The sequence below is a fragment of the Mytilus galloprovincialis genome, chromosome 4 (genome assembly GCF_965363235.1).
Source record: "Mytilus galloprovincialis chromosome 4, xbMytGall1.hap1.1, whole genome shotgun sequence".
Classification (NCBI taxonomy): Eukaryota; Metazoa; Mollusca; class Bivalvia; order Mytilida; family Mytilidae; genus Mytilus; species Mytilus galloprovincialis.
In genome coordinates, this window is record NC_134841.1 from 21,926,732 (window position 1) to 21,954,580 (window position 27,849).

General features: G+C 31.0%; 1 protein-coding gene across 1 annotated transcript; it reads right to left on the reverse strand.

The window, feature by feature from the left end:
- Window positions 1-10,263: 10,263 nt before the first annotated feature.
- LOC143071627 (BTB/POZ domain-containing protein KCTD9-like) lies at window positions 10,264-26,108 on the reverse strand. Its single transcript, XM_076246042.1, has 12 exons — window positions 25,967-26,108; window positions 23,421-23,548; window positions 22,230-22,273; window positions 21,383-21,533; window positions 20,082-20,143; window positions 19,149-19,280; window positions 17,276-17,343; window positions 16,678-16,773; window positions 13,360-13,509; window positions 12,644-12,749; window positions 12,168-12,301; window positions 10,264-11,920 (listed from the first exon to the last, which is right to left on the reverse strand). Exons 1-12 carry the CDS (start codon window positions 26,012-26,014, stop codon window positions 11,804-11,806), a joined length of 1,236 nt encoding a protein of 411 aa, XP_076102157.1. The 5' UTR covers window positions 26,015-26,108; the 3' UTR covers window positions 10,264-11,803.
- Window positions 26,109-27,849: the final 1,741 nt, after the last annotated feature.

Consider the following 27,849-nt stretch of genomic DNA (forward strand, 5'->3'; position numbering starts at 1 on the left):
TATACCTCTGGTCTTCATTTGTTGGATCTGAGCGTTCCTAATGGAGATAATTGAAAGAAAATGCTTCCAAATTTATATAGTAATATTTTCAACTACCTCAGGCAAATATTCCCTTAGATGGATGGGCTATTAACTTATTTATCATTTTTTTATATGTCCTGTACCAAGTCAGGAAAATGGCCATTGTTATATTATAGTTTGTTTCTGTGTGTGTTACATTTTAATGTTGTGTTTCTGTGGTGTCGTAGTTCTCTTATATTTAATGTGTTTCCCTCAGTTTTAGTTTGTAACCCGGATTTGTTTTTTTCTCAATCGATTTATGAATTTCGAACAGCGGTATACTACTGTTGCCTTTATTTATCCATATTTAGCTCTTCAACTGTTTCGCTTCATATTCATCCTCGTTTGTCAAACATTCGACATTGGACGTTCCTTATGAACGTTAATCCGGAAAAATATTATAAAGTGCTTTTTTAATATTTTTAATTGACTTTTTTTTTATCACTATTTTTTTTCAAACTGTTTACCTTGCTTTTCCAGAATGTTTGTTATGTTAAATAAACTTGGGTATTAAGAGTTGTCTGGTGGTCATGCACATTCAAATCATTATCGTAGCATTGGTTAATTGCTAGTCTTCAAGTTGTAACATTTAATAATATGTTGAATGACAACAACATATCTTTTGAAAGTTTTCGATATCTGGCTTCAATTTGCTCTATTCTGTGCTAGGCATTGTTCTAGTGAGATCTGCAAACTGTCTGTACTTAGCTTTTTGAATTTATGTAATAACAGATTATGTGAGACTATCTTAATAGTGTATATGTTTTCAAAACAACCAAGCGATTATCAGACTAAAAAAGGTTAAAATATGTGTTACATTCTCAATCGAGATTTAAAAGATTACATGTACTTTTTGGTGTCACCCATTCGTACTGATTTATGATGATTTGGAAATAAATTTTACCGAGAGATTTATTTTATGACGTAACAAACGCATTTTTAACATATTCATGTCTATCAAGGTTAAAGATGTATAACTTTGATATCTTGTTTACATTTTTGTGTTTATATAATAATGCTGTATCACCATAACATTAAACACATGTATCAGGACCGACAACTGTTCTATACGTTCTACATTGATAACATGCAATGATCATTGATAAATAGTTTGCTCATTCATAATGATTGTACAAGTTTTTATCAATAACACACCTTTTATTTGATATGTCCTTTTTTGGTCTTACAGCTCTTCGACTGTTTCGGTTCTTATTACATCTTTCGTATGCAAGTATGCAACTTTAAGCATTCATGCTGAAGGTAAACAAAAAAAAACAAAAAAAAAACAGAACACTTAATTCAATTTTTCCTGACTGTAAAATAGATATGGAATATTGTACAACAAATATATATATATATATATATATAAACCATCTATATTCGAATGATAACTTTAAGTGAATAATTTTAAGATTACAGAAAAGACAAAAAAATCGTGGGACAGACTTTATCATATCTCGTAATGGTTTCCGAATCATATTGGCAACTCATTTGTAATTTTTTTTTCAGTGTTTGAATTGGTGGTTTTTTACTTCTATGACAATGAACTATGTACCCTTTGCAATTGGAAACATTCTATAAACGTTTTACAGTGTCCCAAAAAAACAATCGCCCTCTATAACAGCTTTAAACCACTCTTAAAATAAACTTGCATATTTAAAATATTTTCTGTAAGGTTAATTCCAAACATCGTTTGTTATAACTCCTTATTCCTTTAACTTTTTGTTGGTACCCTTGATACCAGAAATAAGCCAACTTACTCCTATATGAATATGATGAAAAACGATACGGAATGTAAAAAGGGGTGGGACAATGAAAGATTTAAATTGAAGAAAATAGAGAGTTCCTTTGTCAAAAACAAAAATCACGTTGTTGATGTCTTACGGGTTTTTTGTTGGATGTTTTTGTGAGTCAATCCATTGCAACTGATATTTTTTCTTGTGTTATACTGTTACACCACTGTCACAGGTCAGAGGTGAAGTAGGTTGCTTGCAAAAATGTTTGAGTTCACCACATTCTATAGTACATGTCAGGAGCATGTAGTTCATTGTTGTTTTGTTTTTATTGTTGCTGTATATTGTGTTTGTTTTTCGTTTATAGTTTGTACATATACTAGTATCAAGCAACCAGTTTACTCGATTGATTTTTTTTATATTTTTCATGTCGGGCCTTTCACAGCTTGCTACGCTTTATCATCATTTAATAACCAATAATGTATCAATAGATAGAATGAGAGCGCACGAAAAGTAACCAACCTATTAATATCCTCTCTTCAAAGTAAGAAGAAAATTTTTCGACCCATTGAAACTCTATTTTACTTCCCGTGCCAAATCTTTTTTCGTTTTTTTAAATGTTTTGTTTATAATTTAAGTTCCTTCGCCCAACAAGCCTATTTGGGGTAATTGAGCGTAAAACCATAATTAACAACCAATAGTATTTGTGTTTTATAAGGTGTGAGTAAGACCAGGTACACATGATTTCTTGTTTTTGAATCCCATCCTTTCATAGGGTTGTTGAAGTCACAACGTTACGTTGTGAGACGGCCTTTCATAGCTAATTTTCACAGGAGAGGCTTTTTGGGATGTTGAAATACGTGCAAATGATACAGTTTAAGTTTCACAGCGTGAGTTTCAAGGTGTATCGCAATACAAGCATATGCAGTAGAACCTATAACCTTAAAGAAATATTTACAAGTTTTATGACAACAATGTAAACAAGTTTGCTTTTAAAATATAAGTAAAACAAAGAAATAATGCGTTTGCTATTCAAATGGTCTTACATAACATGTTTGGGTTAAAAGTTCTATTGATTTTAGAGCCTAACATTTCCGGTGAATTAGTAGAAAAAATCACAACAAATCAATAAGTTAAAATGCCAATAACTTGACGCTATATGTAAATATTTCGTACAGTACTTTTAAACATTCTTGAACCCAAACCATTTACCTTACACAAATAAAAGGTTCGATAAAAACACACGCACGAATAATTAGGCTTTATCTCAATTGTAATAAGGTTTTTAAAGATTCCGTCAAACATCTTATATGTGTATAGATCTTTGAAAGAAAAAAAAAATATAGGTTAACTTATAAATGGGAGTTATTCAGGCTAAAATAAGTCGGAATTTTAATACTTTACACTGTGTTAGAGGGGTTCGTACAGTACAATACCGTACATATAAATAAAGGCAACAGTAGTATACCGCTGTTCGAAAGTCTCAAATCCATTGAGAGAAAACAAATCCGGGTTACAGACTAAAACTGACAACGAAACAACAGAAACACTGAAGTGCATCAAAAAACCAAAACGACAATGCAACACACACAGACCATAAGATACCAACTGCCATTTTCCTGACTTGGTACAGGACATTTTCAAGAACAAATGGTGGGTTGAACATGGTTTTGTGGCTAGCCAAACCTCGCGCTTTTATGGCAATGCTAAAAATAACACTTAAGTCTACATAAGACTCATCAGTGACGATATAATAAATTTTATTGACGATACGTACAAATATGTTGTCAATGAGAAAATCACGAGTTTAATCATCACATTATAGGTACAGTACCTGTATCTCGCAACGAAAAAATGTACTGGTAAGGCACCTTGAAATTAAATATAGCACTTGGTCAATACCGCTGCTATCAATTCTGAAGGTATTATCAGATCAGTAGTCTGTGCTCCGGTACTGGCATGATTTATTACAGAACTTTCTTAAATTGTCCGTTTATAAATCCAGAAATGATTGAAAATAAGGTTCCAATTCCCTAAGCTGACGTTGACGTAAGATGTTTTTTGATTTTATTGTTTATGTTACTGTTGGTCGTTAAGCTCTTCATATGGTTCTTATTTATTCTTGTCGTTCACATATAAAGCTTTCCAGACGAAGATAAATCAATCAAAATTTGAGATTTTGATATTCAGATATGATTTAATAGATATTTTGCTACAAACTGTATTTCAAAAACTTTTAAGGTGTGTAAATTATGTTCCGTGTCAAAGGTATTGCTCATATAGGTATTTTGACAAACCAAACACAACAAACGGCTTGAAATTACCACTTACGGTGCATTAGATGACAAATTTATGTTCACTGACTTTACTCAAAGTTTCATATTTGATATATAACATACTAAATAAACTCATCATAGATACCAGAACTAAATTTTGTATATACGCCAGACGCAAGTTTCGTCTACAAAATTCATCAGTGACGCTCGAATTCAAAAAAGTTAAAGTACGAAGTTGAAGAGCAATGAGGACCAAAATTTCTAAAAGTTTTGCCAAATCCAGCTAAGGTAATCTATGCCTGGGGTAGAAAAGCCTTAGTACTTCAAAAATTCTAAATTTTGTAAACAGTTAATTTATAAATATAACCATATCAATGATAATTCGTGTCAGCACAAAAAGTGCTGACTATTGGGCTGGTGATACCCTCGGGGAAATAAATCTCCACCAGCAGTGGCATCGACCAAGTGTAAAACCATACAAAATTACAATGAGTCTGAAATAAACATTTATCAATGCATGTACCTAATAATATATATCAGAATTTCGTGTGTATTCTGTGTTAGACGCCATATAATTAACCATCGAGTTGACCTCCAAGGACTACCGACGGTCACATAACCCGATATAAACGTAAGTAAAACTATAAATTCAATAAATATAGATAACGATATCGTGCAATGGAATTTATCTATGTCAGTTTGATTTCATGTTCTAGGTTTAAAAAAAGTTTATTAACGTTTTTATCTATAAAGAATGATTTTTTTTCTGGATCGAATCAGTCAACGAAATGGTTCACCTCTTCTATATCATTGTTGACATTCTTTTTCTTTAAATGGTTGATAACTATAAATACATGAGTAACCAATATCGAGCTAATGAGTAATTTGAAGGGCAAATGAATACGGATTTAATTAGGCTGCATTATTCACTTGTAAGTGACCAATGCATCAACGATGTTTATTTGCTTATTTGACTGCTAAAAGCGAATAATTATTTCATTTTTTATTAATAATTCAAGCAATCAAAATCATAGTCTTTTTTGCAATTTCAATGCCCGAATAATGGCTCTGTTCGAATTTGGTTACAATATTGACACATTCGATGATGTATTTGTTTTCTTAAATCAATCCTTATCATTCTCGACTTTAAAAATGTTAAAAGGTGGGACGTATCATTAATCATAACCGAGAATCAATTTACTTTTTAGAATGTTGGTATCACCCATTGATACTGATTTACGATGATCCGAATATAAACCTTGTGCAAAGATTTATTATAGAATGTAATAAAAGAACATAAAATGGTAATCGAGGTTTAAAAGATCTTTCATTCATATCCTGGTTATAACCTCTTGTGTTTATTATATAAACGTCGTGTCACCATAATAATAAACAAAAGTCATATGAAAGTCATATATTAATAACATGCAATGTTACGACTGAGCTTTGATGTATTTTTTGCTCAATATTGTTGATTTAACAAGTATCCTTAACAGTATTGTTAAAGTCTATAACATGGATATAGGTGTGGATGCATAGACAACTTTCGAGTTCGATGCATTTCCGTCAAAAACTCTGGTTTTAGTCAACGTCATTTGTGCGTTTAGGGGCGTCGTCACTTCCATTCCAATGTTGAGTGAGTGGTTGGAAAACTATAATTCTATATTGTACGAATTATTTGGCAAATTGAATTCTCAAAATTGACAATCAACATTTGCTGTCATTAGGGAATTGTCATTAAGTACCTACAGAACAACCATTATTTCTAGTTTATCCTGCACAATGACGATCACTAAGACGCTTGATGAACGTTAATAATGCAGGGATACAGGCGATCCCCTCTATCTGGTAAATGACGTCATAAAGGCGCGTATAATTGACGAGTTTTTTCCGGTGACGGATGAACTCGAAAATGGTCTATTACACGAAATACTACCGGATATCAAATAATTCTAATGATCGGTATTTATTATTGTTCATGATGACAATAAATGCATTGTTTTACTATCAAATTGGGCAGCTCAAGCAGCAAGCCAACATAGTATATGCCAGTGTTTCAACGAAAAGAAATTCGAAATCATGCGGAGATCCACAAATCATATAAAGTCAAAAAGGGTTATACAATTTAACGAAAAAGGAAAGACGGAAAACCCATAACGGTTCGGAAAAGTGAATCATATACACCAAAAATAGAATATCATACAAAAAAAAAAAACAAAAAAAAAAAAAAAACGATGTGAATTGGAAAGAAAAAGTTTCCACTGCATGAGATCACTTTTTTAATTACACGTAAAATCCAGTAAAATCTTGTTTTCGGAGCTTAGTCATGGTGGGGACAGAATTATTACGACCACGTGTAACATATCTTAGTCATAGGTGAAACAGATTTTCCGTAACGGACAAGAAGTCATTTGGACGACCGTACGTGTATCATGTGCGACAGTTACATAGTCGCAAACGACAATACAAATTGAGTAGATTAGGTTAGTCTATCGCTGATTTTAAATATGACTAAGTCTAGAATCGACCATATTAAGTATAGTTGGTAATCTTTAATATCCGTTATTGGGTTTGGGTAATTTAATGAGCAGTTTTGAATAGACCAGATAGTTGTTTCCTTCCCTTTATGACCATCGTACGGTTCTGATTGATGTCAATTATTCTGTTTACGGTAGGTATGAAAAGACCAAAGTTAGCAAAATATTCAAACAAGAACGCACCATGATATTTTTGACAGTTTACTTATGATGTCTGTTTGTTTTGCTCAAAGATGTTGCCAATATAATGGAATTCTATGCGAATGTCATATACGTCATTTAATTACAAACCCATTGATAAGTCTAATTCTGAAGGTCACATTCAAGGAAAAGAGAACGTTATTTTTTTGGTTTAAACAATTCGAACATATCCATCACAGATAACGTCCTACCAACTCGAAATGGTGTCGGGTTAGTCATGATAGGTATGAAAGATCTAGATTATCGTATCAAATAGAAGATATGAAGCAGGCGCTGCTGAAATGTTGCAATATAGAAATAGTATGTTCACACTGGGAAACTGAAATTTTCTCTTTCGTCGTAAAATTTTGTTCTCAATCATCTCTTGTTGTCAATTTCTAGATGCGAGTCTTGATATGAGGCAGAATTATCTGTAATTGTTGTATCCTTTAATTCAATTTCGATGGTATAGATAAACTCAAAATAGATACCAGAATTTCTTTTTTTTATTACGCCATACACGCGTTTCGTACAAAAGACTCATCAGCGACAATAAGTTAAAAAGGCCGTATGACAATAAGTTAAAAAGGCCGAATCGAATTTTAAGAGCATTGATGATCAAACATTCCTAAATATTTTGCCATATACAGCTAAGGTAATCTATTCCTAGGGTAGAAAAGCCTTAGTATTTCTAAAACGTTTTGTAAACAGTTTATTCATAGTTTCTGAGATAGAAAATCGGTATGCTTCTGGTGCCTAAAACTCCATTGCTCCTTTTTACACTTTGATAAACATACTCATATATCATAAATATAAGTTATTCTGGAATGAAGTATGCCTTCTTTTAAACATATACCCATTTGTTTCTTTTAAAATTGTTATACGATGATGACTGGTGTACCCATATTTTGACTATTTTATTTATTGTGGTCGTTAAGTTAACGCATCAATGTAAATATAACGGAATTTGATGAGACTGTCATCAAAGTGAGAGGGTTAGCGCTATAGAACCAGTTTTAATCCACCATTTTCTACATTTGAAAATACTTGTACCAAGTCAGGAATATGACAGTTCTTGTCCATTCGTTTTTGATGCGTTTTGTTATTTGATTTTGCCATGTGATTATGGACTTTCCGAATTGATTTTCCTCTAAGTTCAGTATTTTTGTGATTTTACTTTTTAGTGGAATTATGGACCAATTAATGTAGCTTACACAGAACACATGTTGATGCAACCTTACAACTATTGGAAGACCTACCCAAATTAGTGATATATAAACACCCAAAATCAAGCATCTGCTTAACAATTGTCGAATATAACCTGATAACTGTGATCACAACTATTTTCTCTGTAAATAAACTAAAATGTCGATTGGCGTTTTGTTTAAATATACTTTTTCACTTTTTTGGTCTTTTGGAAAATGTTGTTAGTGCTGTTTTTAGACCCTTCTACAACGAAATTTGTTTTACATGCACACGTATAAAAATTGCGGTTTTTATCCAACGCAATCATAGGTTTGAACGTAGTTTTCAATTTAGACTTGTGTGTATATATATATATATATATATATAGGGTGGTGAATGGTGTTTTTGTTCTGTTGAACCAAGGACGTATATGTTAGTTATACGTCCTTGGTTGAACAGATGACAAAACAATATGGATTAAGATACGGTGATATGATATATTTTATTTAAGTCAGCAGCTTATGGAGGATATTTTATCACACACCGTTGTTGGCATGTTGGTTATCTTCTTCTCAGAAACTTTATGATGGTATGATACTAAACTATAGGAGGGCTTTCATATGATGAAGGCATAATATTTCAATACTTTTGATTGAGGTATGGAGCTCGCATGTCAGTATGTGCTAGTAGTCCTTTGTTAATTTATGTATGCTTAGTTTCTTTTGTTACCTATTTTCAAACGGAGTTTTACTGTGCAAAAAGCTATGTGTTTATTTCATATTGACTAGAGGTATAGGGGAAGGGTTGATATCTCACAAAACATGTTCAACTCAGCCGTATTTTAGCGCCTGTCCCAAGTTAGGAGCCTCTGACCTTTGATAGTCTTGTGTTGTCAATTCTAGTTCATGTATATGTTTCTGAGTTTAGTGTGACGTCCACTTTCATTGAACTGGTACACATTCTGTTAAGGGGTCAGCAGAAGCCCGCATCTGGGTGCGGGATTTGTTCACTGTGTAGAAGACTCATTGGTTGCCTTCGGTTGCTTTCTGCCCTTTGATCGGATTGTTCTCTCTTTGACACATTATCCATTTCCATTCTCAATTTTATTTTAACTATAATATAATTTTAATATTTTGAAAGATCTGTACAAGTGAGAGAAAAATCATATGAACCCTGCAAGAAGGACACGTTACACTAATTCAAAACTAAATATTACGGTAGTAGTTTACCGTTGCTTCTAGTTTTGGTGGAAGGGACCAATATATTATATCAGAAAAGTATATAGCAACACTAAACATTGACCAATGAACCATTGAAATAGGGTAAAGTTCAGGTGAACACTGTCCAATGCATGCATACCTTACAATCAATAAATTCACCAAATATAGTCAACCTATGGCCATTATCTGTGAAAATGATATGAACACGAAATTGTAACTTATCTATCCAATCAAACTTCAACTAGGATACCACTGATACACAACTCTGCCTCATAACTGACATTAATTAACGTTCAAAACCCTAAGATTTGTTCGCCAAGATGTAAATTGCCTTAGACGTATTTTCAAATTTTTTTTTGGTTTTTAAAATGCACTCCTACTTTGAATTTGATCAGGTCTGCCACTTACTTGCAGTATTTTGATTGTAGCTCCATTGGTGAGTCTAGAGTAGAAGAAATGTGTCTGACCAACCAAATTTTAATCCTGGTATCTTTGATGATTGGTGATCGCATCAAGATCCAACCAGCAGAACTTTCAATTTCCATTGTCATACTTTTAAAAAGTGAGATTTAAAAAGTTTTTTTAAAAAGAGAACTACAACATGTTCAAAATTACGTTATCAAATATAAAGACTTTACTCCTTACACTTGCACAGGAATATGCAAATTTAATTTCAGTGCAGAAGGCAATAACTCAGAAAATACAAATGATTTTCACATCACCACAGACAAAGCTGTACACATAGGGTTTCAATTCTCAAATGTTGATGCCAAAAATACATGGGAAATTGAAATCAAATGAATGGCATAAAAATGGTAGGTTTGGTATGCTGTAAAACATGGCCAAATACACCATCCTTAACCAAACCAATTAAAACCAATTGTTCCTTTGAGGACCTATGAGATTTTACCTAAATTGAGGCAGTATATATGGACATTAAAAAAAAGTAAATATGTGCCCATTTCCTCTTAAATAGTTGTCCCTGTTCATTTGACACTCTTGTAACCTTTGATTTATGTTTTAAAACAGCAGAGGTTAGACTTATTATCTACATTTTATAAACCAGACAACACATTTGTTCATCATTTAATGTCTTTCGACTAATTTAATATTCACAAAACAACATTTTAACAAAAATACAATTATATATATTAGCAAAATAACAAAATTCCCTTAATTTGTGAAAAATCTGCTTCTTAATATCTAAAGATGAAATATAAATATGCACATATGCATGTGATTTAAACTACTATCTAAGCTTTTTAAGAGAGCATTGATTTAAAAATTATATAGAAACATCAAGCTAGCCAAAAGTATTCACCAATGGATCAGACACTAGAAGTAATCTATTTAACATTTCCCTGTAATGTTACTGGTTTGATAAATTAGTTAATCTTAATATTAGTTCATCTAAGACAGTCACTAAATGTCAACCAAACAGGAATTGCAATTGTTAAAAGATGTCATAATTCATAGAATATAAGAGAATTTTTAAATAACCTTCAGTTAAATCCTGTGTGTGAATGTAATACAGAGAAAGAGTCATCATGTTAATGATAAGCAACTTTTGATGGTGATTATTAAAATGAGTAAAAGTTCTTATTCCTTCCTGAGTAAGAATTAAAAATATGAGGAATATATAAGCAAGAAAATCAAGGAAAACATTGAAATTACCATAAAAATACAAAATTATATTGCACATTAGTTATTTTCCTATCATTATTATACACTGCATTCTTAAAAAATAATGTTGTAACAACTACCATCAGATCTGTTAATTATGAAACTGCTCATTTGTATATAGAAAAAGATGTATATGTGCCTGTTTACAGACAGATAATGATGATGAAATGTTTTACTTGTCACTTTCAACCTCATTTTCAAAAATAAATTCAGAAACCTAAGAAATTATAATTTCAGGCCTCAAGGAACCACATAAGATTGGACAGAATTCAAATGGGCATACCATTTTGGTGAACATAACTTACAACAAATATGTTTTATCAACCGACTGAGATTATTTTTATGTCTCCTTAATTTGTATTTTATAGAAAATAAAAAACGTCATGAGAAAAAGAGACATACAAATTTGTTGTTTTCCCTCTGTAATTAAATTATATGAACATACCTTTGATCATGAAGTTTGCAGGCAACTGCATGCCTTTCGCAATTAAATAAATTATTTTTATTGCACTATTAACAAAACTTCTACATTTAAATCATCTGATCCATCTCCAATCACTAAATACAATGAAGCTAAAACTAACTTTCAAACCAATCTTTCAAAAATAATTACTTCATTAGCACTTTGATTTGCCAGTAATTTTTTACTACTTTTTTCTCTTTTATTTTTTCAATGTGACCAATCTTTATCACTCAAAGTGACATAGCTCTATTCAACAACTATAAAAAAAAAATAATACCTATTTTTTGAGAATCATCAAATTCTGATTCTAATGAAATTATATGCATCAACCACACTACACTGATAACAATGTGATCTTTACAATCAACTATTCTTCACTGGACACATGAGACATTGGAACTGTAGAGACAGAAATGATTTGGATATATATGCAGATTGAAATAATTTCTTGATAATTTGTTCTGTTCTACCTGACAGTTTGTGCCATATGTAGAGGATTCAACATTAATTCAAATGCAGCTCCCTTTAGATTGGCCCCTCGTAAGTTGGCTTCTTGTAAATCACACCCTGACAGATCACAGTTCTGAAAAAAAACAAATAAACACATTTAGTTAAAATGTATATTAATATGATAATATTTAATAGTTATATGAATTTATCATTAAGTAAATCCACTTTTTTATCAATATTCCTTAATGGTTTTGGCATGCTTTTAAGATGATAAAGTAATTGGAGTCTAAAATATTATTTCAAGTAACTCAGTAAAGTTTATTCCATTGAATAAACCAATCACTATAGTATCTGTAGGTAATACATATAACATTACAAACCTCTAAATCAGACCCTGCTAACACTGCTCCTCTTAAATCACAGTTTTGCAGATTAGCATTCTTCAAAGTAGCAACCCGTAAATTAACACCTGCCATATGACTTCCTTCTAAATCTACATTCTTCATCAGTGCACCTGGGAAAAAAAAGAAATTGATCAAACATCTTGACAAAGTTATAAATCAATGCTCAACAGATCAATTAAGGAGTTGTGATATAGGTCAATAAGAAATCTACCTGCTTAAGACAGAAGGGCAATGATGTAAATAACTACTTGTCAACCTACAGACTTCAACAATGAAAAAACACATACTGAATAGATGGAGTATTCTATATAAGTTATGAAAAATATCATTCATATACTGGTAGCCCTAATTCCATCATAGAACATCTGAGTAAAACTTCCTTTTAATCATCTGCCATTTTAGCCATATTCACAGTTAGTACCTCTAAAAAAAGCTCTCAGTCCTTAACATACCTTCCATATTTGCTCTACTCCCAGCAGGATCTTCAAAATTACAACCTCTTAGTGATGCTCCTTCTAAATTGGCACATAACATTTTGGCACCTAATAAATTGGCAGACTGTAAGATAAGAATAGCTATAAAAGTATTGTTCCTTCAAATTTCAAATCCTTTATATATGCTTTTTCCAATTGGTTTTAGATTTTATTGTTAGATATCAGTTTTTTTATTTGAACATTTTTTCTTTCGTTATGTCATGGAAATAACAAAAAAAATTAAAAGTGAATCTTTTTTGGTTGTTTATTCTTACCTTCAAAAGATACACTTACATGATAAATTTCATGACAAATGTTCTCTACAGTATTTCAAAATTTCTACAAACAGATGACAAAATTAAAGAATCATTAATTATCTCAATTTCCTTGAACTACAATTGTTTTTTTCTGCTTACTTCAAGCACTTGTGTTTGGTCAATTCTTATGTGTTGGCTAATAGAAGGATCATCAAGCATACTAAATTTGGTTTAATATAAAATATACCAACTTGTCTTGTTTTTAATCAAAATACTATAATTTGCTTACAAGTTCATCAGTATCTTTTTAATTTCAAAAGAACAATTAAGACTGAAGATGACATGGATTTTTCTGTGACTTAGTGTTTATATCTTATAATCTAGTTTGAAAACTAGACGTAGTCACTATAATGTAACATTTCTGTTTACAAAACTTACATCCATCTTTGTGTGTGACAAATCTGCCCTTTCAAAATTACAATAAGATAGATTGGCTCCAGCTAGATTAGAATTCTTCAATATGGCATATTTGAAATTAATATATCTCAAATCTAGTTTGGACAAATTGGCTCCAGTGAAATCCATACCCTAAAATAGAAGAGTACATATACTAACATCACAAATCTTGATTGTTTAGAACACTTTGTGTTATGTAAAATATTAAGTGAATGAATGATATCTCTGATTCTCCTTTTAATTTCCACATGCAAATATAACATGTTAAACTGTACAGTACTCCCAGAGAGTTTGTAATCCTAAACTCCATACACCGAAATTATTCCTGGTGTGACATCAGGAAACTCCGACATCCCTCCCTAAATTCTTAGAGAAATTTGAGAGTATTCCCTCTGAATCGGCATTTTCTCTTTACGATTTGTTAGCATTACTTTAGGATAAAAAATACATTTCGGCTACAACAGGAATACTTCTATAGCTGCATCCAATCGTCGTTGCATAATATTCATTTACGCACAATGAATGTAAACTTGTGTGTTGTATTTAGGACAGTGATTTTTAAATATTTTTAAAGCAATTTATTGCCGTGGGAAGACGATACACATCTCAGTGATCAACGGTGCGTGGTTGAACTTTGAACTTGACTTCGCTCACAATATTGAATGCTAAAAATAGTGACATCAATTCTGTCCACGAGATTTTAATTTGGCGGGAAATATTATCATGTAACAGTAAACTCCAGTGACCATGGAAAAATTCATTCAGGATTTAAATTTGCTTTGTAATGATTGACATTTGTGTGCGTAAAGATTGAGGCTCTAGAAGGTTCATTTACAATTGATTAACCGGAATCTAAAATATAATCCTTTTCTGAATAAACGAACACCAGCCTTTTAATTTTACATTTCTCAGTGAACACAGAACTGAAACGTGGACATTATTTATACGTCCATGGTCAACAATATACATTTATGGTAGGTGAACACGATGCATGTCGTTCAGTTCCTGTTGGGCGTTGGTAGAGATCTTCTGTGAAAATGTGCAGATTGTTAAAATCTGATCCACATTTTTTTTTCACGTATTTTTTTCACGATATAATTTCATTTTTATATTCTATAAAGATTGTTGAAATACTTCTTTCTTTTTTTTTTATTTCGCCAAGGATTTTTAACGAGCAGTAAAATACGGATTACTCCCATCAAATTTGATTTTAAATAATAAAGGATCAATAATAGATCATAACAGAGATAAACAACACATGATTTTTTTTTCTTCATATAATTAATTAGGTTGTGATTATTGTGTTTTGTCTGGGCGGGGAATGTGTTTTTATGAATATAAGGCACATTGCATACAAAACGTTTTCCCTTCGTTCAACATAGTTGTCACTTTACAGTTTCTTTTCAGTATTCAAATAACTCAAGTCGATAATGTACCAGAGGTAGTGAAACATAATATTTTACATTGCAAAATAAATTGAAAGTAACAGAGTTCACTTGTTGATCTGATAAGTTAACTCTTTGGTTAAGATTGGACAAATTACTGTTGAAACAACATTTTGTTTTAAGCCAGTTGATTTTTTATATGTTGAACAATTCCGGATATTGCTCACTGAGTAGGTCATAAAAGAAACTAATTGTGGTAAAATCGTCTTTGTTGAAAAAACATAAATTATGACCTGACCAACTATAATATAAATACAAAAGAAGTGTTTTATTCATATTTTTATTTGTTGGTACGTTTTATTTTAAATGACAATGACATGGGACAAAAACATACAAGAATAATTATCTTCTTTTGAATGATAATGTCACATTTTTATCTGTCAAAGAAAGGACATTTTAATACCGTGTTTTAAACCACACAGGTGCAATCAAGATCGATTAAATGTACATAGGAAATAAATCTGGCTAATCTGATTATGTTGTCATGCGTCATTAATTTTCAGTACATCTGATGGGCAATAAACCAATTCACAGCCAAGTGGTGTTGGGTGAGAATCTTTGGAGGAAAGCAGGAGTATAATCTGTGATTCAAGTTGTCACACGGCTACACTCCGAAATCGGTGATTAGAGGACATATCCAACATAGGTATTTAGATTTTACAGAGATATAAAGGATTAATAATGAATGAAAAAGAAGTGTGTATAAATAAAAATTCGTAAGGGTTCCGCGGAACCCAGTGTCTCGCCTACTTTTGCTGTTAATCGCAGATTCAACAAAAATGAGGAAAAACATGAATAAAAATTTCCCTCTCGATACTGTCTTTTGATTGAAAGAAGCTTCCAAGTTTGGTAAAAAATCCAGGATAGTTTATGAATCTAATAAATGTTTTATAAACTTTAACTGCAGACTGTATGTAATGTTAACTGGAAGAAAAACTAAGTCCATTTATAAGTAAAATACGGAAAAAGTGAATTTTTTTTTTACAAAATTTACTTCTGAATAATATCTTATGATCAGAAACAAGCTTTTGTCTAAGTTTGATAGAAATCCAGGATAGTTTAAGAAAATTATAAAAATTTAAAAACTTATAAACCACAGAGTGAATGTTTTGTTTCTGGCAAAAAAACTAAGTCCATTTATAAGTAAAATACGGAAAAGTGGAAATTTATTTTTACAAAATTTTCTTCTTGATACTATCTTATGATCATAAACAAGCTTCTGTTCAAGTTTGGTACAAATCAAGGATAGTTTATGAAAGTTATTAAAATTTTAAAAACTTTTAACCACAGAGTGAATGTAATGTTTCCTCGCAGAAAAAACTAAGTCCATTTATAAGTAAAATACGGAAAAGTGGAAATTTATTTCTACAAAATTTTCTTCTTGATACTATCTTATGATCATAAACAAGCTTCTGTCCAAGTTTGGTACAAATCAAGGATAGTTTATGAAAGTTATTAAAATTTTAAAAACTTTAACCACAGAGTGAATGTAATGTTTCCTCGCAGAAAAAACTAAGTCCATTTATAAGTAAAATACGGAAAAAATGGAATTTTATTTTTACAAAATTTACTTCTGGATACTTTCTTATGATCATAAACAAGCTTCTGTCCAAGTTTGGTAGAAATTCAGTATAGTTTAAGAAAGTTATTAAAATTTCAAAAACTTTAACCACAGAGTGAATATTTGTGGACGCCGCCGCCGACGGAATGTAGGATCGCTTAGTCTCGCTTTTTCGACTAAAGTCGAAGGCTCGACAAAAATGTTAAACTACCTTAAAAAAAACACACAAATTCCATTGATAACTTGAGATTTTAAAAGAATAAATGGGGCCAATCATATAATTTGGACCATTACCTGACATCTGAGTTCTTTATCTGTAGGTGTGGCCAATAGACGTAGAACTAGCTCTCTCCTTGTTATAGGTGTATTATCATCAGCTTTCTGATTTTTCTGTAATAAAAATATTATGATACATAACCAAAATCAATGCCATCAATTGATGCATTTGTCAGTATTTTTTATCAACCAATGTATAAATTGAATAAATGTTTGAATAATCTAGTATTATTTAATAAAATAAACTATTTTATCTTGCAAAAAGTCAATTATTGTACAAATAACATGTACACAAGTAAACATTTCTATTAGTACATTTATTGCCCAACCCACAAAGGTTTTCTGGGGCATGTAATATTTTGCCAACCCTATCAATCAATTAACTTTAAGAAAAATATTTTCTATTCAAATGAAAACTAGCTTTCCTGCATTATATCTTCACATACATGTGTAAGGTTGTTTCTGTAGTGTTATACCAATCTATCAAGTTGAAAAATTATTCTATATTTTAAAACAATTATTTTTGGCTAAAAAAGGCCCTTAATGTTATATGTCCCTTGTCCTATATAGTATGTATTTGCATGTGTACTAAATTCACTGTTGACTTAACCCATACCTCAATATATTCTTCAAGATGATCGATCATTGATCTGAATCCATAAAATTTGGCTTCCTCTAACACACCTAAAAATAGAATGAAAATAATGATATAAAACTGAATTTTTTGTAATATATTAAGAAATAATATGGCAAAAGACAGATAAAGTTTAATCCTGCTGAATAAAATTGGTATAGAAATCTAGATCATGAAACACACATGCTAACTTCTGAAATTACAGAAAAAAGTTGAAGTTAAAACTAGAGGCTCTAAAGAGCCTGTGTCACTCACCTGTATTTACTGATGCTTTGAAAATCATGTAAAATAAGGTTATTATCATAATTTTTAGTATAAGATATCATTAGATACTATAATAATATCTAAGATAATAGCAAAAAACTAAAAAAATTTCCATAAAATTACTAACTCAGGAGCAGCAACCCAACAACTGGTTGTCTGATTTGTCTGAAAATTTCAGGGCAGATATATTTAAATCTGATGAACAGTCAGATTTGCTTCAGTTTCAGAGATATAAACCAAAAACTGCATTTTACCCTATGTACTATTTTTAGCCATGTCTGCCATCTTGGTTCACGGGCAGGATCATTGGACATATTTTTTAAACTAGATACTCTTATGATGATTGTGTAAAAGTTTGGTTACATTTTGTCTTAGTAGTTTCATAGAAGAAGATTTCTGTAAAAGATTACAAAAATTTTATGAAAAATTGTTAAAAATTGACTATAAAGGGCAATAACTCCTTAAAGGGTCAATTGACCATTTTGATCATGCTGACTTATTTGTAGATCTTACTTTGTTGAACATTATTGCTGTTCACAATTTACCTTTATCTAAAATAATATTCAAAATAAAAACCAAAAACAGCAAAATTTCCTTAAAATTACTAATTTAGAGGCAGCAACCCAACAACGGGTTGTCCGATTCATATGAAAATTTCAGAACAGATAGATGTTGACCTGATAATCAAATTTACCTCATGTCAGATTTGCTCTAAATGCTTTGGTTTCAGATATATAAGCCAAAATCTACATTTTACCCCTATGTTCTATTTTTAGCCATGGCGCCCATCTTGGTTGGTTGGCCGCGTCACCAGACACATTTTTTAAACTAAATACCCCAATGATGATTATGGCCTAGTTTAATTTAATTTGGCCCAGTAGTTTCAGAGGAGAAGATTTTTGTAAAAGTTAATGGCGACGTAGACGGACGACGCTGGATGCAGGACACAAAGTGACGAGAAAAGCTCACTTGGCTCTTCAGTCCAGGTGAGCTAAAAAATCCAGATTTACGCCATGCTCAATTTACTTACTGAGACTTTAAGATGATAATAGATATAGCTAGAAAATGAGTTGTTCTTTTGTATTTGTTTTTTCAAGTTAGTGTAGTGATTTGATCATGAATTGATAAACTAATTACTTTTTTTTATTCCAAATACAGTAAGTTAAATGATTTCTAATGAGTGTCGTTAAAATTTGTTGTATGTAATCATATGAGGAAATAAGTTCAAAGGGATGCAAGAAAATTACAAAGTCCTTGTTGTGAGCAATTTTTTATGCCCCATTTATGGCCATTATGTTTTTCAGTCTGTGAACCCACTCATTCATTCTTACACATCTGTCCTGCTTCAGGTTAAAGATTTTAGACAAGGTAGTTTTTGATGAAATTAAAATCTTATCAATTTGAAACTTAGTACACATGTTTCCTATGATTTGATCTTTCTAATTCTAATTCCAAATAAGAGTTCTAATTCCAAATAAGCACGGTCCACTGAACATAGAAAAGTAATAGTGCAAGTTGGGACTCCATGAATTATTGAAAAGATTCTTGTTTCAGAATGCTTCAGTAAGATATGGTATAGAATAAGTTTTACCTTCAGCACTCATTCCTTTATCTAACACTATCCGGCCATGTCTGAGATAATTTATGATTGGTTCAAAATAATGTGGACTACGATCAATGAGATAGGCTCCTGTTTCATCAACACTGCTCTGCCAAGACACACCTACAAACAAAGATAGGTTCTGTTATTTTGAGTCTCAAAGGTCCATGTATCTGGGTAACTCGAATGGTTCAGCACCCTATATTGGTCAGTGTCCTTGTTAATATAGCGATCAAAATAAGTCGGAATATAGAGACTGGATTAGTCGTGTTAGTACTGGGAACAACCTTATGGGCTAACAAGTTTAAACATCTAAGCTATACAGTATCCACAAACAGATTAATAAAGACTTGTCCTTTTTATTGTTAGTTTGTTTTGTCTCTTTACTGTTTGAAATACTGACAATAACAAAATAAATTTATTTTTCTTTGTATTATCATTCTGTGAAATTCAACAAATTGTTCAATTCATACTTGTTCTGAAATACCTAAAAGATTGAAAACACCTTGGGTCCATTTCCTTCTAAAAAAAACAAACTAATCAATATTTGAGAATGTACAATCCACTGGAATATATATATGATATAAGAGGATGTTAATTAGAATTTTTCCAGAAAATTATTATCACAAGTTTGTTTTCTTACATACTTTTGTATTTGTACAACAAAGATTTCTACTTTTAAGCAGACCAACAAATTAAAATAATTATTTTTAAGTGTTAAGTACCAGTACTCAATCATAATGTCCTCAGACATGTAAGAATTGTAATGTCCCCTATATCAACCGTGCATCATTATGCCATAAAATGCAATCTTATAATGTCAAACCTTTCTCAACAGAGATGCCCAAGAACAAATTAAAATCACATTATTTTTTAAAGAGAACATGAACTTATTCCTTTTCAATGTGAAATGACCATACTTACATTTTTCCCCAGAGAACATTCTAGCCAACATACTGTCTGGATCTTGTTGAGTTAATGTACTCCTGTAACGCAAATGTAAAGAGAAAGTAGCTTATTAACTGAGAAGTTTCATCCTAAAATAGTCAATATCAATCTTATTAGGTAATGTTACTATTTAATTTAATATTAAATTAGAATCATGAATCATATAATTACTTGACAAAATCTCTGAAAAGGTATCTTTAAAAAAATTTGAATATGTTATAAGGAACCCTTGCCAGAATCTTTACGGGTGGATGCAATATTTCAAATTGTAAATTTATCTTTCATTCTTAGCAATATAGTTTGACATGTGTCCCCCTTTGATTTTTAGAAATAAATGTTGAATGGATGTACCTTTAGATAACATTGCAGTATTGGTTTAAAAATCCTTTCTATAAATTATTCATATACAAAATGGCAGTAAATTTTAAAATAAATGGTGAAATTGCACAAAATCTTCAATTTTAGATTTCAAACCATAGAAGCAATGTTTTCAGAGTCAGTAAGTGTAATTTGAGTTTAACTAAGATTGATTACTTGTAAAAAAAATCATTATTTCAGAGGCTCATGGTTTATGTTAATTTAGTAAAATTATTCCCATATACATGTAAGCCTTCTTTTCAAAGAAATCAGAAAAATATATCTAATGACAAAGTCAAAGTCAAACTGTAGGATAGATTTATATAAGAATCAAAATACAGAAAAATATTCAATGTGTGACTGAACAACACATTAATTCAATGTAGAGCAAGAGTTAATAATCAGTGTTATTTGGTCATGAGTTTGATATTTTTTGATATTTGAATTCTTTGATCAGTTATTCTTTTTATTACATATCATTAGCAAATGGCTTTTTGAGTGAAATCAAAGTAAATAATGAAAGGACTATATCTTTTTCTACACATTCACAATTTGTTTTGATCTGACAATATGGGCGTCTTAATAACGCCTATTGTTGTATGAGTATATGATGTCAGAGGAGTGAAATAACCACATTTATTTCACATGTGAAATTATCAGTTTATATTTCACTGGGAAATCTATGTTAGTCATTGCAACCAATGTAATAAAATATATTAACACATGGCAATCATTCACATTTTCTAAAAGTCTTTCTTCTGATAATACATATAACCCTTAAATAAATTATTTCCTTTCAGCATGGTCAATATCAAGGATTTCCAAGACTTAAGAGTTGTATTAACATGATTTAGCATCATTCAGTAAATGCTGACTTTGATTACAATTATGACCTTTAACCTCCGACAGTGTTATATTACCTTGTAGTTGTAAAAACTTTTCCTCCAACATTAAGTGTTATCCATTCAGTACATGGTGTGGTTCCAGAAGACACATTCCTAGTGTGACCTTTGACTGATGTTTTGTCATCATTGTTGTGAACAGGAGGTACTGTTGTGGGTTTCAATGGAGCTGTAAATACACAAACATTGACTAGTACATCTGTATACTACACAGTTGCAGATTCACGGGACCCTGCCCCCTCCCCCTCCATAAATCTGTCTCTGCTACATGTATGATCATATATGTAAAATAATTTCATTTTAATTTCTGATCACATAATACAAATTTAATCATTTAAAAGAGATATTGTTTTCAGAAATATGAATTTTAAATAGCTTTAAAAGTCTGTAGTCCCAACTAAAGGAAAGTAATATATACGATATGCAGAAATTTAACATTAGTTATAATATTTTACCTGATTAACTACATGTACTTATTGAATAGATATTCCATACCCTGCTTTTGAAAGAGAGAAATTGAGACTTTCTGATTGATCATAAATTTTTCAGTGTTTGAAATTATCTCCAACAACATATAGAAGTTTGGTGGTGTGACATTTGAAATTTGCAAATTTCTTAGGAGTATGGAAACCCTTTCTCTCTACCTTTCCTGTAGTCTTTGTTAAAACGTATTTGAATTAAAATCAGCTTTTTTATCAACCTTCATTGCATAGACATTTTGTTTGAACCTGCCCTTTTCATAAAAGAGACAGGAATCATTTACATATTTCTTGGCATGACAAACTATATTTGAATAAGATGATACCTTAATTGTTAAATTACCATGATTACATATTGAATGTTAAATTTAAAAAAAAAAACTTACATCTAAATGGCTCTCCTTCAGATACATAATAGATATCATCATCCCTGAAATATATATAATTTATTTATATAATAATTTCATAACAGCATTTTAGTTTATATTGCATTTTTTTCACAAAATAGAATTAGAACATGCATGTGATTTTAGATGTTTATTTTTACCATTTTGAACTTTTCAATATTTAAATAATTGCTACAAAACATATATGTTTTTTAAGTTACATCTAGAAATTAAAGTTGTTCATGAAATGAGAATTTGCACCTTACATCAATTTGTATACATGTCTAATAAAAATCTTACAAAATAGAAGATTTAAATTAAACTGTTGAAGATATCATATAATAAAATTGCTTGAAAGCACTGAATGGTAAAGATTGCTTCAATTTATCACTGTGAAATTGAAGTTAAATTAAATATTGCATTGGTTGCTGTTGATTTAACAGCTATTCTAGACAAAGGAAGATACATGTAACTCCAATTTTTAAAGACTACATGTAGATTAACAATTGACATATTTTTTTTAGAAGATATTAGATTCCTACACCTTGCAAAAGTTATGTAATTTTCTTGACAAGTGAAACATAATTTACGTACCTTGAATATCTGAGCATATACATTGTATTACATTGAAAAAATTCTGGAAATGTTCATGGATAGTATGTACAGAATCTTATGATCAATGCACTATATTTTGTGTATGAAAAAAAGGTTGTGATTAGCCTTGGAACATTTAGATATCAAGTCAGTCCCATCAGGTTTGGTTGCATTTCATGCAATCTTTACCTAAAAATTAAGCTACCTACATTTTACATTAAAAAAAAAAATATAAGTTGAACTACACATAGAGACAGTTGGATCCTACAACATATTTTCAAAATGATTTAGTCCATATTTGGTTGCTCCTATTTGGTCCTGTAGTTGCAAAGGAGAAGATTTTAGAAAAGATATAAATGGTCGCAAAATGGTGATCAGAATACATGTAGTTCAAAAGTCATGGACCTGTGAGACAATAGAACTCAAAAGAGGATTTTAATAGACAATTTAATAAGGGACTTACAGATTAGAATTTTTTGGAGTGGAGTATTTATCAATTTGTGGTTTTACATTTTTCGTATCATCTTTAATTGGACCAGTTGTTTTCTATAATATCTTCTTACCTAGAAGTTATTTTAGTGTTATTTATAACATTACCTTATTAATGAAGCATCATCTAAAACAGCTCCTAAAGGATTGTACAAAACTTTTGCATTGATATCTAGCTTCTTAACAGCATCTGCAAGTACACTGTCCAACTTTCCAGCATCAGAAACAGAAACTATCTAAAAAAAGACCAAAATTGGGACATCTACATCTTCGTTTCAATGATGTTACAATTTAATGATCTTCATACAATGTACAACATTAATAAACTGCCTAAATTTAGAATGTAAAACACAAAATATTACCATCATTTTGACCATTGTGCAAAAATGTGTCAGAGTATCTTTTTAAATAAATTTAGTACAAAGAACTTGCAAACAAGACCCACAATGTAAATTATAGGTGTTAAATCAGTAAATTGTACTTTCATTGAGTGAAAACAACATGTAAAGATCTCCAATTTATAGTCTTTAGCAGTAATATATTTCATGAATATTTGAAAGTTAAGTTTTGAGGTAATAATCTAACAGTTCATAACTTCTTTTTATTTCATTTGATTTTTTGGAAATTAGTGTATCCCTTTTGGTGGGCTTAGAAACCTATCAACAAGTTGAAGCAATTTATGTTCAAATATTCTAACAAGACTTTTACCAAGGATCAATTCTGGAAAAAAATGCATAACAAACATTTCAAAAATTTACAGACCACAATTCAAACATATTTTTACTTTCAATATAAAAATAAAAAGATGTGGTATGATTGCCAATAAGACATATCAGATCAAATGAAATATTCTTGCTCCAAAACAAGCCATAAACTTTAAACCTTTATATATATATATATTCATGAATTTCAAGAATTTATAAAATTTAAATATCTGAACAAGTTTATTAACATGTACATGATTAATAAATAAAAGTAGGCAGAACGAATTCAGGGCTTATGGACTCGGGCCTAGGTATAACATGTAATCAGGGAAAACGTATCCTACAAATGTATTCCCACAAATTTATTGCTATCAAAGATTTTATGCCAAAATTGGGTCTCAAACTTTTGACAAAAAATCTCTCTCAAAGTGTTTAGACAGATAAAAGGGCTCCAGTCTTATAAAGTGATAGGAAGGGTCATTGATTTTTTTTTTTTTTTTTTTATCATATACGTCTTATTTGGAAGTTAGATGATGTCAAGGATAATTTCTCAACTGTTTTTTGTTTGTTTTTGTTCTAATTGAGATTGTGACATGGCGATGACTGCTGTACCCATATTTTGACAATTTTACCTTTATTGTCTGTTTTTTTCACGCATCTTTGTAAATATAATGCAATTTAATGAGACTGTTTTATGTTGATAACAATTCACCTAAGGACATTTTTTTCTTATCTTTTCCATTGTTTTCTGTAGACTTAGCTTTGATTTTTTATTAACATGTATTATCAAGCTTGGTAACTCATAATTGTTTCTCAGTAACTCAGTGTACGATGCTGTCCCATACTAAACCTATAGCTACTGACCTTGTTTTTTTACATTCAAATTCCAATGGCATCAAAGTCATGTGATGTATTAAATTGTTCTACCCAATCAAATTTCTCTATTGTCAATTAGGTGATTTTTAAGTCTACAGCAATTACATTGTTTGTTTGTTGGATATTGCTTTAAAATAGTTTGCAATAATCTGGGGTTTTATTCAACAGGAAACCTCATTTTTTGCCATCCCTTTGAACATCAATGAAATTTTGTATGAATATTTACCTACAGTCATGATGGTCAGAATATCGATCTTTTAATAATATTTTCTTTTCTATGAAAAATAAATGTAAATTGTGAATTACATGTATTAACCTACTCTATCATGTCTATATTCCTGCACAAAATTATGGCATGGACATCGTTTTTTTCAAATAGTTTTCCTTTCATTTTTTATGGTCTTTTTTCGCGGGAAAATCACGAAAGAGGTTAGGAGCTTGTCATTTTGAACTTCATAAAAATACGATTTGCTTGACCTGTATTGCCTGCCACAAGATTGATGACGCTGAATGGAATGTACACAAAGCAATGGAGGCCAGAAGTGGGATTTTGAGAAGTTCTAGAATGTTTTCAGACATTCAGAAGTCGGGATTGAAATGGCCATTAGAAAATTGGCATGTTTGAGCAATAATTGAGAATAACAATGAAAACTTACCTTTGGACATGTTTTTTTTTTATTCAAACATTATCAAAAGAGTAGAAAAAACGTATTCTGCACTAATTTTCTATGCTGGAAGTAGTGTAGTGATGTCAATGCATAGTTTCCCTGTGTCTTAAATTCAAACACAAATATCGAACAAATAAACAAGATGACCAATTTTAGACTACGGTAGGATACAAGTGAGCAGGTGAGAGGTTTCAATCCACCATTTTCTACATTTGAAAATGCCTGTACCAAGTCAGGAATATAAGCTTTCGTTTGATGTGGTTTATCATTTGGTTTTGACATTTGATTAAGGACTATCCGTTTGGATTTTCCTCGGAGTTCAGTATTTTTGTGATTTTACTTTTTTAACAGCAAAAATTAAAAACAGGCGTTTGTCGGCTATTTTAAGCTTCACATAAAAGTATACCTTTCCATCTGTAGAACATCCGTTGCGAAATATAAGAAATCTTTTCATTTCACTGTTTCAGAAGTGGATATTCATTTTATAAAACCAAACCCTTTCGACTGTCAACTTTATTTATAGATTCAACCGCATGTGTAATTGAAAAATACTATCGACTGGGATCCTGATTCTTAAAAACATAAGCATATCCAAGCCCAAACAGATAAAAAGATAAGAAACCAGTTCACAAATGTTCACAAATATATGTCGCTTAAATCATGTAAAAACTCAAATTATTTCTTGTTGCCCCGATCTCAAAAGTATATATTATGAGTAAACACCTGATTATTGAGATTGAAATACCAGTTATTATACGAGACATTTTTTTTTTAATCGTAATAGTGCGGATTCATAAGAAAATTTAAAACTGGTTATGATATACAGTACTGGAATTTGATGCGTCTGTCATACAAGTGAGAGGTTTAGCTATCTATAAAATCAGCCATTTTCTACATAAAGAAAAGCCTGTACCAAGTCAGGAATATGACAGTAACATTATCCATTCGTTTGAGCCATTGATTTTGCCATTGGATTAGGGACTTTCCGTTTTTAATTTTCCTCGGAGATCAGTATTTTTTGTCAAGAACACGCAAAGTCGAAATTAGAAAAAAAACCGTGACGCTCTAAGGGTTAAACTTATGGACCAAATGACAGAATAAAGTCGATAAAATAGGTGTTTTAATTGCCGTTATAATTCCTTACAAGTGTTTATAAACCTTACGTAACGAAAAGACAAAATCCGGCATACACAAAACACTACATAAGAAAAAAAATAAAGACCGAGTAACTCAAACTCCATTAAATAATATGATTTTCTGCCATGATGAGCAGATACAGACTTTTATATATACAGATTCATAGAATGTCACCTGACGCATTTTGATTTATTTGAAAATTTACATGTTAAAAGTTGAATTTGGATAATAAATTATATATTAATAATTTAATTTTGGATGTAAGGCGTCTTCTGATTGGCTGACGTTGTTTTGTTTATCAGCTCATAGACATACAGCCCGTAACAGAAAAGTGATCGAATTGATGTTTCTTTACCGTCAAAATTAGCTACGTTATCGTCTTGATGGTATTATTTCCTTTACAATTTTACCCAAAACTAAAAGAAACATACTGGTAAACAATTAAAAAGGTGTTTGATAGGAATGAATACTTTATTTTTTCGGACTACAATGTGTACCGTATGTGTGATGGATTTGAATTCAATCAATAACTTTGAAATGTTTTCTCATATGTATACACAAAAGGGAGGACTGGTATTTGTACTTCTGTTAGAATATGTCTTCGTCCGTTTCACATGCCAAACTTTTTTCTAGTTCAGTTTAAACGGAAAAATTTTGTTGAGAATTTTTTTATACGACCGCAAATTTTGAAAAAATTTTCGTCGTATATTGCTATCACGTTGGCGTCTGCGTCGTCGTCGTCGTCGTCGTCGTCGTCGTCGTCGTCGTCGTCGTCGTCGTCCGGCGTCCGAATACTTTTAGTTTTCGCACTCTAACTTTAGTAAAAGTGAATGGAAATCTATGAAATTTTAACACAAGGTTTATGACCACAAAAGGAAGGTTGGTATTGATTTTGGGAGTTTTGGTCCCAATATTTTAGGAATTAGGGGCCAAAAAGGGCCCAAATAAGCATTTTCTTGGTTTTCGCACTATAACTTTAGTTTAAGTTAATAGAAATCTATGAAATTTTGACACAAGGTTTATGACCACAAAAGAACGGTTGGGATTGATTTTGGGAGTTTTGGTCTCAACAGTTTAGGAATAAGGGGCCAAAAAAGGGCCCAAATAAGCATTATTCTTGGTTTTCGCACAATAACATTAGTTTAAGTAAAT

Bases quoted from the DNA above. Each gene is read 5' to 3' on its own strand.
- LOC143071627 (XM_076246042.1), bottom strand. From the start codon at position 26,014: ATGAAAAGATTTCTTATATTTCGCAACGGATGTTCTACAGATGGAAAG. The intron at 20,144-21,382 runs GTAATATAACAC...TTTGCGTTACAG, and splicing joins AAAGTTTTTACAACTACAAG to GAGTACATTAACTCAACAAG. The intron at 11,921-12,167 runs GTTTGTAATGTT...GTTTTTTTTCAG, and splicing joins TAGCAGGGTCTGATTTAGAG to AACTGTGATCTGTCAGGGTG.